The 12,476-nt window shown below is 37.1% G+C and overlaps 1 protein-coding gene across 1 annotated transcript in view; it reads right to left on the reverse strand.

The window, feature by feature from the left end:
• Nucleotides 1–12,476, reverse strand: part of fig4a (FIG4 phosphoinositide 5-phosphatase a) — a 105,734-nt gene that overhangs the window by 48,636 nt on the left and 44,622 nt on the right. Inside the window, exons 14-16 of the mRNA XM_051655566.1 lie at nt 11,905–11,950; nt 11,647–11,795; nt 9,376–9,542 (exon numbers count right to left, since the gene is read on the reverse strand). Coding sequence (XP_051511526.1) covers nt 9,376–9,542; nt 11,647–11,795; nt 11,905–11,950 — 362 coding nt within the window. The remainder of the gene's footprint in view (nt 1–9,375; nt 9,543–11,646; nt 11,796–11,904; nt 11,951–12,476) is intronic.

Here is a 12,476-nt window from a genome sequence, read left to right on the forward strand (position 1 = left end):
AACTTGGTACACATGGACAACAGGACACTCTTAGGACACATGCCAAACTTCGTAAATTTTCGATGCTAGGGGCACTATAAAGGATATCTCTCAAATTTTAAAATTCTATGTTGACATGTACAACCAATACAACTGGATCTGCAGCATCTGCAGGATCTGTTTGTTTAAATTTGGTGATATTTTAATTAACTAATTAAAAAATAATTTATTGAGATTTAATAAATTCTCTATCCAAGTAATTATATCTTATGTTTCATACAATAATATGTATACCTAGGCCTAGAGTAGAATATTAAGAAATAAATCAGAAGTTAGAATTTTTTTATTTTTTTCCCACATTTCTAGTAGCATTTTTTGCACTTTGTTTCTGAAGCTCTCAGAATATCAGCAGAATAAAATTGCCATACCTGTGGCATAGTGTCTGTGATGTACGACGGGCATATTAAAGTGTCTCGAGTCACGGCTACAGGCATTTATTTGAGTTTCTCGTCCCATGAGTTTTTCTCTCGCGTTCATGGCTCCATGTGCTGCATTAATGTGCCGCCCGATCTTAATTAAGAGTTAAACGACAAGCACCAAGCGCAATTAGTCTCGTTCCTCGTTATCCCTCAAGGCCATTTCAGAATATTTCTAATTGAATAAAGCTGAGATGAGATTCAACACGCTCAACATTAATGCACGGACACGTTAATGCACGCTCGCACTGCAAAACATCACATGCAAACGCATGACACTCCAATTTAATCTCCACGCTGTGCTCAAACAAAGATTCATTAATTTAGCAAAAATAGGGTTAAATTACGTGTTGCAATGTGTAATCACTAGTACTTATTTGCGAACAAGCTCCACACATTGTATTAGTGGGTTAGTTTCGTCAACTTTAGGCACTTTTAACAACAACAAAAAAATATGGAAAGCATTTTCTCTCCATATAGAAAGTTGATAAGCCTATCTATTTTGCTACCCTTACTGTATGCAGTTTTATACTGTAGTTAGTAGGATTTTATTATTTGCATTTAGCATTATTATTTCCATGACCCAACAGTTTAGAACCAAAAAAAGACATCCAATGTCTAGACGCCCTAAGAGTGACAAAAACTAAATTACGAATGTTTTTGGAGCAAGAAAACTTGACAAAGTCTATCGATTAGTGTCTGATACTACAGCAAGAGAAAAGTATTTACCTGCTCAAAGTAACGAGAAGATGCTATTAATGCAATATAGAGAAAAAGAAAAGGACACAAAGAGAAAGGCAAATCTATAAACATCTAAAACAGGAAGAAAAGTGCACGCTTTTATCTCTAATACGTGAATGCTTCACAGAACTCAATATAAGTCCATTAATCAAACCCAAACATGTCTTTCTTTTATTAACCAGTAACGCAGTTTCAACGTCACTATAACAAATTCAATGTTGCGTTTTTGAGGTATTCAGTGTTTCCTGTTTACAACTAAGAGTCTATTTAAACGGGGCTAAAAACATAACTTTAGACATAAATTAATATCAGTTCACCCAGAAATGAACACTGTCATTATTTACTCACCCGCACGCTGTTCCAAACCCCTATAATGCCATTTTTTGTTTTTAAACCCAAATACGTTTTATTTTTAGCATGGGAGTGAGTAAATAACGACAGAATTGCCATTTCTGCATGAACTATTCCCTGAATAACCCGTCTGTGAGGAGAGATGATGTCACAGTGTGCTCTACTCACAAAGACGAGAATAAGCGTCAAAGAGGTGGTTAAACAGTCTCATTAACAGGAGCGTTTCAACTGGAAATGACATGCAGAGAAGCAGGTGAACATGCCCAGGTTACAAAGACAGGAGACAATATGCATCTTTATCACCTTCGAGATTGCTATCTATTCCTATCTGCTTCATTTTATTAACTTTTCCTCGGTTCGGGTCTGCTGCGCTATTAGCATGTCCCTCAAACCCTTACATGAGCAAAGGTAAAAGCTTGATCACATTTCACACGTCCATCAAAAAGTCTTAGATGTAAAATTCCTGTTGTTTTATTGCTGCAGTACCACTATTAGCCTGTTGCGGCAAACACTGACTGTACAGTTAGTATAGCATAATATAGCAAGATATAGGAAGCATTATAACTACATTACAGTGTTGGGGAGTAAAAGTAGCCGGTCATTAGTACAACCTGGTCGCATAAAATCACGTTACCACACTAACATTTTTAGTGTCTTGTTGTACGAAACGCGGCAGTTAACACTAGAGATGCTACAACAACAATGACTTTTATTCACTTTCACACAAGTCAAGTGTAAAATGGCAGATTATCAGTTCATAAACACTAACTTTTCGCCCTGTTTCTCACACAATGCTATCTTATGACATCTAAACACTTTTACTATAGTGCATAACTCATTTTAACATTTGCATTACATAATCAACTACGTTTACAAGCTTGTTCGAGAGTGAGCAAATTGTGCGCTTGTGATGTAAAGGAGCGGGGTACGAGTCCTGAAGAGCACACGAGTCCACTCGTGAACCCAAAGTGTCACAGAAGCACCATAAAATGACGTGCAATTATATTTTTATGTCACATTTGCTTTTTCTGACTCTATCGGTTAGGTTTAGGTTTAAGGTTTAGGGTAGGGAGGTTGGATTTGTTGATTTAAACTTGATAGAGCATTAACCTTAAAAACCTCATCTGCTTGGGAGAACAATTCACTCACTTTTAGCGCCCCTCAGTGGACATTTCACCTCAGAACTGACGCGATACGTGCAAAAATGTCGCCACAGTCACGTAATTTTTCAAGAGATCAGACTGCGACGCTATTAACGTTACTAAATTATTCTGTATCACGACAGTAGGTCAGCTGTTTTAAAAATGGAGTAGCTTTTCCAGAAACAATCTACTTTGATGAACAAATGTAGACAGGAAAGTGAGAGACAGTGCTCAAAGAATAAATTGACATTTTTATTTTAAAGGAATATTCCGGGTTTAATACAAGTTGAGCTCAATCGACAGCATTTGTGCCATAATGTTGATTACCACAAAAATGTATTTCGACTCGTCCTTCCTTTTCTTTAAAAATGCAAAAATGGAGGTTCCAGTGAGACACTTACAATGGAAGTCAATGGGGTCAATATTTTGAGAGTTTAAAAGGCAGAAATGTGACACTTATAATTTTATAAAAGCACTTACATTAATTCTTCTGTTAAAACTCATGTATTATTTGAGCTGTAAAGTTGTTAAAATTGCCATTTTTAAAGTCATTTTAGGGTTTTAAGGTTTGTGGCATTACATCGTCATGGCAACGAAGTTGTAAAAATGCTCCTTTTTGGTGGAGAAAAATGCTGCTCTGGTGTGGATAATAGATGTAAACACGGTAAAATGAATTTGTTTTCAATAGGGCTGTCAATCGATTAAAATTTTTAATCGAATTAACTAAATGACATGCCGATTAATCGAATGAATCACAGTTAATCGCAAACATCATTATTTGCTGAGAAAGGCCCCCAAATAAAGATAATTCAAATAAATAGTGCATAATAATTCAAATATTTATAAATATAATAAATATAAAATGCAGATTGAAATTGAGTTTGAAATAAATTATTTCAAAATTCTTAAAATTATTTGTAAATTATTGAGGCAGATGAAAAAAAGCATTGATTATACAATACAAAAAGTGGCTTAAGAACTCAATAAATTATTGAACAAGACTGCAGTTGACAACAATTTGTTTTGCATCAAGTTCGTCAGTGTGTCCAGTTCTCACAGTACGCACTCTTGCGTTCCGTCTGGACTATTTTTGATTGTCGCTCTATGTACATGTGCCACAAACGGACGCGTTTAAAGCATCTCACTGGTATTCAGCGTCATATACGCTGCATTTTTAGGATGCTATGTCAACTTAAAAGTAGTGGAAACTTTGAAAATCGTGTCTCAAGATTCCTGTATTCTGTTGTGCTTCCTCCTCAGTGAGCGGTTCTAATTCTGTTTGCGCTGCTTGTGAGGTTTGAGGCACGCTGCCACCTACTGGCGTGACTTGTAAATACACGTACTTCAAGCTTGAATTGCTTGCATGGTAGGAAAATCCATACTTTTATTACAGAATTTATGTAGATGTCAGGAGACATGATCAATTGCATTAATTGTTTTTATGCATAATTTATTTTTTTTTATATATAATTAAATCGCACTTTATTAATGCTGTAACTCGACAGCCCTAGTTTCCAAACAAAAATGCATTAGTGTGGACGTGGCCAGAAGCTAACATTCTACCTAAAAATTCTAATCTCCTTTTGTGTTCCACAGAAGAACGTAAGTAATACCGGTTTGGAACATCATGAGGGTGAGTAAATGATGACAGAATTTTCATTTTAGGGTGAACTATCCCTTTAATGCTGCCACCCTAATTAAGATCCTTGTTTTTGTGCTAGATAAATACTGCTCTTGTAAAAGTAAATATCACGTAGTACTTTTTGTTAGTAGCTTGCAGCGAGTTTGGAAAGTCTTGTGTCAGTGCCAATTTGAAAATAAACATCCGTACACCAATAAACAGTCCCCAGATTCTCCAATCCAACGTCACCACCGGTTTACGCAAAACAGGCACTAGAGCTAGCGGTCAAATTGTACATGTGGGGACGATATAATTACAACACTTGATTGTAATGTGGCACCTTTGCCAATAAGACAAACGACAATTACTACAGTTTTCTCAGTTAGATTAGATTTCACTCATACCCTAAAACCATAACGTTGTTATAATGATCATTTGCAACAAATAACAATTATCTGTGAAAACTTAGACCAAAGTGTATGGGAAACACTGTTCTAAAGAGGAGTGCACGCCTCAACAAATCCTTTACTTAACTGGTATTTTTGTTGTGTTTTCCAGTAAAAACATCCTTAAAATTGGATATATTTAATACAGAGGCTAAATTCTGTATGACAATAAGGCTCGTTTTCAGAGAACATCTTGAATTAAGTTAATTTCTAACACTTTACAATAAGGTTCTATGTTTTAACATTAAATAATGCATTAGTTATCTTTTACAGCCTTTTTAAGTCTTGGATAATGCTAATTTATACAATTACAAGCATTCATTTTTAGTTCATGCACTTAAAAAAGCACCCACTTTATATTAGCTGGCCTTAACTACTATGTACTTAACCATCTGATACTATGTACTTATTATGTACATACATGTTGTTGCATTGCAATTACATTTAAAGTACTTGCATTTAATTACATTTGTAGTTACACTGTTAACTGTACCTCTAACCCAACCCTAACCCCAAAACCTAACTCTAAACTCAGTAGCAGCAAATGTGGGAATTCAGCAGAACAACATGTAGTTACACAGTAAATACATTAGTCTTGTATGTATTTAAATGTTAGTACTTACTTAAATGTAATATAAGGTGTGACCCAAAATTTCATTAAATCGAATTTAGTCATCTTTAATATAATCAAATTTAAAAACTTAAATATTTTACGTTTTATTTAATTTGATTTAGTTAAACATTACACAATTCAAACGGATGGAATTTTGTTTTGAAATTTAAAAATACGTAAATTTACAAAATAGGCTAAAATATATTTTTGAGTGTGTTATTTAATGCATTAACCACTGTTAACATATACAGATTTTACTTTAAAAATTGTTTCAGTATATTTTGAAATTAAAATTAACCAAGATTGATAAGAGCTGTAAAAGCATTGTTCATTTTTAGTTTATGTTAACTAATGCAGGTTATCATATAATTCTAGGCAAAATACTTTTTTTCTTGTTTTAAGGCATAAATCATAAATTTTTACAAAAACCGTACAATTCTGGAAGTTTAAGCCTGCAACAAAAAAAATTTGCCTGTAAGAAACTAAAAGAAAAATACACTTAATTCAACATATATTCTCTGAAAAAAAAAAAAAACTTTTATATATATATATATATATATACACACACACACACACACACACACACACACACACACACACACACACACACACACACACACACACACACACACACACACACACACATACATACATACATACATACAGTACTGTGCAAAAGTTTTAGGCACACAAAAGCATTTGTCTTAAGATGGTTATTTATATCTTCAGCTTTAGTGTGTCAATTGGAAATATAAACTGTAGATTTCCAAATATTCCTTTTGCAAAAAGAATAGAATAGAAGAACAGGGAGCCCTGCAACAGAAGGCACTGCCCCCACAGAGCCCCCATGAACATCGTGTCAGTCTGAGATTACATAAAGAGACAGAAGCAATTGAGACAGCCTAAATAGATAGAAGAACAGGGAGCCCTGCAACAGATGGCATTGCCCCCACAGAGCCCCTCACTGAACATCATGTCAGTCTGAGATTACATGAAGAGACAGAAGCAATTGAGACAGCCTAAATAGATAGAAGAACAGGGAGCCCTGCAACAGATGGCACTGCCCCCACAGAGCCCCCACTGAACATCGAGTCAGTCTGAGATTACATAAAGAGACAGAAGCAATTGAGACAGACAAAATAGATAGAAGAACAGGGAGCCCTGCAACAGATGTCATGGCCCCCACAGAGCCCCCACTGAACATTGTGTCAGTCTGAGATTACATAAAGAGACAGAAGCAATTGAGACAGACTAAATAGATAGAAGAACAGGGAGCCCTGCAAGAGATGGCATTGCCCCCACAGAGCCCCCACTGAACATCGTGTCAGTCTGAGATTACATAAAGAGACAGAAGCAATTGAGACAGCCTAAATAGATAGAAGAACAGGGAGCCCTGCAACAGATATCATGGCCCCCCACAGAGCCCCCCCACTGAACATCGAGTCAGTCTGAGATTACATAAAGAGACAGAAGCAATTGAGACAGCCGAAATAGATAGAAGAACTGTGGCAAATTCTCCAAGAAGCTTGGAACATCCTATCTGCCAACAACCAAGAAAAACTGTGTCCAGGTGTATCTTAGGAGAACTGGTGCTGTTTTAAATGCAAAGGTGGTCACACCGAATATTGATTTGGGTTTTTTATGTTTACTGGACTTTGTATGATGTTAACTGATGAACGAAAACTACTTATGCCATTATTTTTGAAGACATCCTCACTATGCAACATTTTTCACAAGTGCCTAAAACTTTTGCACAGTACTGTGTATATATATATATATATAATATCTTAAAGAGCACCTATTATGGTTTTTAAATGTGCCTGATTTTGTTTTAAAGGTCTCATCCAATAGATTTACAAGCATCCAAGGTCAAAAAACACTTTATTTTGCTCATAATTTAAATTGCAGCATTACCTTTTTTCCCCAGTGTCAAAAACGACTCGTTCAATGATCCGTTCTAAAGGATTCATTCTAAACTCCTCCTTTCAGAGAGCATACTCTGCTCTGATTGGTCAGATGTCCCAGTCTGTTGTGATTGGTCTACCGCTTAGTGTAGTGTTTGAGGGCGGGCCAAAGCTGTTCGCGAGCAGCCAATGAAGACCAGAGGCGGGGTTTTTTGTTACCGAGGCTGTGTCTCGTTTGGAAGGCTGCGTCCTCCGGAGGTTGGACTGTCTTGTTTCAGAAAAGCGAGTAGGACACTTCGAATGCAGCCTTCGAATGCAACCTTCTTTTGCGGGAATTCGGAGGATGCATGAGGTGTATCCTTCATGGGGACTCACAACCCACAATTCTTTGCTTCAACAGAAATGTCTAAAAAAAAAAAGAAAAAAAAACCGCAAATTTGCCCGTAAATATGTTGTTCAAACGAAAGGAATGTTAATTCCCAAGTTGAAGTACTTCAGTAGATGTATGCAGAGTATTTAATACGTATAATTATATTAATATATAATTAAAATAAAGTATTAGACTAAAAGTACACCTGTAAAATCATTATACATCATTATAACTCTCCTAAAATGTACCTCATACATTCCCTTCTAAAGGGACTTTGTTCCATTCTCACTCAAAGCGCTCACGCTTGTTAAAGTGTGGCGTGCTGTCATAGCAACCATGTTACGTTCCGTTTTTGTTTGTCCTACGAAGCCCGTCTCGTTTAAACGAGGCTTAAAGGAGGACGCTCGGTATACTGCAGCCTTCAAAGGACGCGTCCTACCTAGCACGCAGCCTTCGAAATGAGACACAGCCCAAATTACGTAGGTTAGTACAGGAAGTAAGTCTGGAATTACTAACGACTCGTTTCAGGTGTTCAGAATCGGTTCTTTCTTTTGGGAGTCAATAACTCCATTTGTCGTGCAAGTTTTTTTACATTCACAAACAGCTATATAACACACTACACGAAAGGTCATATTTGAAAAACCATAATAGGTGCTCTTTAATATCTAAATGAACTAGAAAACAAGACAAGAATACTGTTAATAAATTAATTTTAAGCAATTAAAAAAATTTTTTTTTACTGTAAACATGACAGATTTGGCTGTGCACATGGCAGACAGCATGCAAGATCATCACGACTGACCGTTTCTACGGTGCATGAATGCAATAATCATAATTCACACAAAGCGACCCATCAGCACAAAGGCAGACATGAATAATTAATGAACGACAGAATGAGAGAATGTGGGTGGACATTAAGTAAACACATGTCTCTCTCTCTCTCTCTCTCTCTCTCTCTTTCACAACACTCATTAACTTATAAAATGTGAAACATTAATGTAATATTATGTAATATGCACATTTCTGTAGAGGGTTGTGTGGACAAATGATGTATAATTTTCTTCAAACTCTTCAAAGCATGCAAAAAGAACGTAACAGATGATTCACAATAATAGACGTAACAAATTATTGTAATACTATTTTTTTTTCTAATTAAATCTGCATAAAATAAAGGCAGTACAACAAATACTACCATATTACATAAATACTTGACAATTTAAAAAATATATATCATAATTTTTTTTTTTTACATTACAACAAAAGAATTCGTTTTTTCCCATAATGAGAGTTAAAGCAGAAAATGTGCATGAAAATAATGTCACAATGCAACAAATATTAATAGTCCTAAAAGTAGGTGTCATTTTCAAAATGTAATTTCTTATTTCTTTGTATTGAATTTGTGCGAAATATGATTCGGGACATATTCTTGACAGGTTTTGTGTGTTTCACCCAAGGGGAAAAAAACATAACAAATAGTACAATGGTAAAACCATGATTTTGGACACTGACTTAGCAAAACCATGTTGTTTTAGCCATGCACCATGGTTATACAATGTGTTTTTGACAAATATACCAAAGAAAATACATTGCTACTTTTCAAAGAGCCTTAAAATACCACATAAATACCACTGTATGTGAATACAGATCTCTTTTAATACCACGGTATCACCATCTGATACCATCACTGTACTGCCACAGTGCTTTTTAAGTAAAGAAGTGTTTAGTTGGTTACCTGAGAAGGCGTTGCTATAGTAACGGGAGAGAGTTTGCATGATGTCTTTGGAGTGTTGAGTCCAGGGCGCGATCTTCCGGTATGTCTTCACTCTGTGCACCAGCTGAGAACCTCCGTACTGTAAAGACAGTGTGTCGCCGTGGTCTTCATACAACTCTTCAAATAATCTACACAAATACACACACACAAATACAGTCAGTTGTACAATTTCAACTGTATTCTCACTTACAAAAATGTACCACAGTGGCTACATTCACACCGCAGCTGAATGTGACCCAAATCTGATTTTCATATAATATCAAATAATCAAATAATATGCATAGTTGGGGCCTGGGTAGCTCAGCAAGTAAAGACTGGTTACCACGCCTAGAGTCGCAAGTTTGAATCCAGGGCGTGCTGAATGACTCCAGCCAGGTCTCCTAAGCAAGCAAATTGGCCCGGTTGCTAGGGAGGGTAGAGTCGCATGGGGTAACCTCCTCATGGTCGCTATAAAGTGGTTCTCGCTCTCGGTGGGGTGCGTGGTGAGTTGTGCGTGGATGCCGCGGAGAATAGTGTGAAGCCTCCACACGCGCTATGTCTCCGCGGTAACGCGCTCAACAAGTCACGTGATAAGATGCGCGGATTGACGGTCTCAGATGTGGAGGCAACTGAGATTCGTCCTCCAGCACCCGGATTGAGGCGACACCACCACGAGGACTTAGAGCGCATTGGGAATTGGGCATTCCAAATTGGGGAGAAAAAAAATTTATAATAAAAAAAATAATAATATGCATAGTTACTAGGGGAAGACGATACATCAGTGCCAAAAGTTGCTTTTTGGAACTATTGGTCATCAGCAAAAATGCTGATAATTACAGTTTTTATTTTACACTGTGGATGGCGCTGTTGTCGGTATTGGCAAAATCCACTACCGGTCGTCCTCTAGTAGTTACTGTAATTTAATTAGAATTAAAATTATAATTAGTGGGTTTTTTTACACAGTTTATCAAATAATATATCAGCAAGTGATGGAGAAAGACTTCTTGATGTTACTGTAGTATTTTGCAGTCATTTGCTGTCGTATTGTGGAATTTAAAGGAATATTCCGGGTTCAATACAAGTTAAAATCAATCGACAGCATTTGTGGCATAATGCTGATTACCACAAAAAAATAAAAATAAATGTATCCCCTTTTCTCCCAATGTGGAATGCCCAATTCCCACTACTTAGTAGGTCCTCGTGGTGGCACGGTTACTCACCTCAGTCCAGGTGGTGGAGGACAAGTCTCAGTTGCCTCCGCTTCTGAGACCGTCAATCCGCGCATCTTATCACGTGACTCGTTGTGCATGACACCGCGGAGACCCACAGCATGTGGAGTATCATGCTACTCTCCGCAATCCACACACAACTCACCACACGCCCCATTGAGAGTGAGAACCACTAATCACGACCACGAGGAGGTTACCCCATGTGACTCTACCCTCCCTAGCAACTGGGCCAATTTGGTTGCTTAGGAGACCTGGCTGGAGTCAATCAGCACACCCTGGATTTGAACACGTGACTCCAGGGGTGATAGTCAGCATCAATACTCGCTCAGCTACCCAGGCCCCCCCACCCTCGTCCCTCCTTTCTGGCTTTACAAGATTCCTCGGTAGCCCCGTTCTGTATTTTCCATGGGAGAAAGGTGGAGGGCGGCTGAACGGATCGAAGCAACAGAGCTTGTGTTCACGAGACTTTGTCACTGCTTACAGCACACACTGCGCAAGTTAAAAATATCTTAATTTATGTGGCAATTTTATTTTCTTTCCTTAAAAAGGAACTGAATTTGTTAAGACATGACTCGCATTTCAATGTTCCAAATCACAACAGCCCTATTAATGGAGTAAATCAAGCACGCAAATGATGAATGTTGCATTAGATTGATGTAAAAATCACATTAAATCTGACCTGGATGTTCACACTGAAGGCACATTGGGGAAAAAAATGAAGATACGTATCTGATTAATTTCCAGATCAGATTTGAAAATGTCGGATTCAATGGCATCCAATGAACCGATCTGTCACATGCAAGTGAAAAAAATCTGATTTGGACATATTTTCATTAAAAAAAAATGTATACAGCAAATTTATAAAATCAAGATCTAATTCTGACATCTAAACCGCGGAAATACATCGTATTTCCTTGGTTCAGCTGTTACTGCAGTCCATTGTGTATTTTAGCACAACTGAGACGCTGTTTTGAACAATCAGCATCCAGAACAGGTCATAATGCTGTTTTAGTGATGTGGTTACCTGACGCAGTCTGTATCAAACTGAAGTTTTGGTTTGTCAATCAATCCAAGTGCGTAGAGCTGATAGGCCAGTGCACATTTGCCCACCATGAACTGAGCGGTGTTCGTGCGATCCAAACAGTCCACACAGTTTGTCCTCAAAACACCAGTCTGTTGATTAAAATAACACACAATTAGTCATGCTTTATTTTTAAATTTCATCCATATAGTTCCCACATGTCACAAGTGTCCATTTACACATATATTGTGATTAACATACCTGCAACCTGCCCTTTGGCGTGACCATCCCTCCCAGATCTCCCCACCTGTGAGGAGAGTTTCATGAGCATCTTTAAGACCTCGTTTTTTAAATAAGGGGTCCAATCTTCACATGCTTTTTTCAGCCGTCTTGGTTCTGGAAGTATTTTTACCATTATTTGTTTTCCACAGTGATGTCATAAAATCCTTCATAAAAGAGTTGTGCACCATGAATCAAACCTCCAGCTCCGAGGTGAATCACAACATTACAAACTTTGATTTGAAGCTAAAAAGTATTTGAAAATCAGACAAAAAGACAAAGATACAAGACTGTGTACTTAACGTCTTTAATGAGGAAATGGACTACAATCCCTTGAAGCATTGCCAATGGCATAATCGAATTAAAAATGATGGAAAAATATAAAACTACTGATTTAAAGTTGTTGATTACAAGTATAGAAACATATTTTGAGTTTATTGTAAAATATTTAGATATATGCAAATATATGTAAATAGTTTGGAAGTGTAGGGAGAGCGACTTGATCACTGCAGAGCTCTTTTAGCGCGCTTTGTCCACCGTGATTCTCTGATTGG

The sequence above is a fragment of the Myxocyprinus asiaticus genome, chromosome 25, assembly GCF_019703515.2.
Source record: "Myxocyprinus asiaticus isolate MX2 ecotype Aquarium Trade chromosome 25, UBuf_Myxa_2, whole genome shotgun sequence".
Classification (NCBI taxonomy): Eukaryota; Metazoa; Chordata; class Actinopteri; order Cypriniformes; family Catostomidae; genus Myxocyprinus; species Myxocyprinus asiaticus.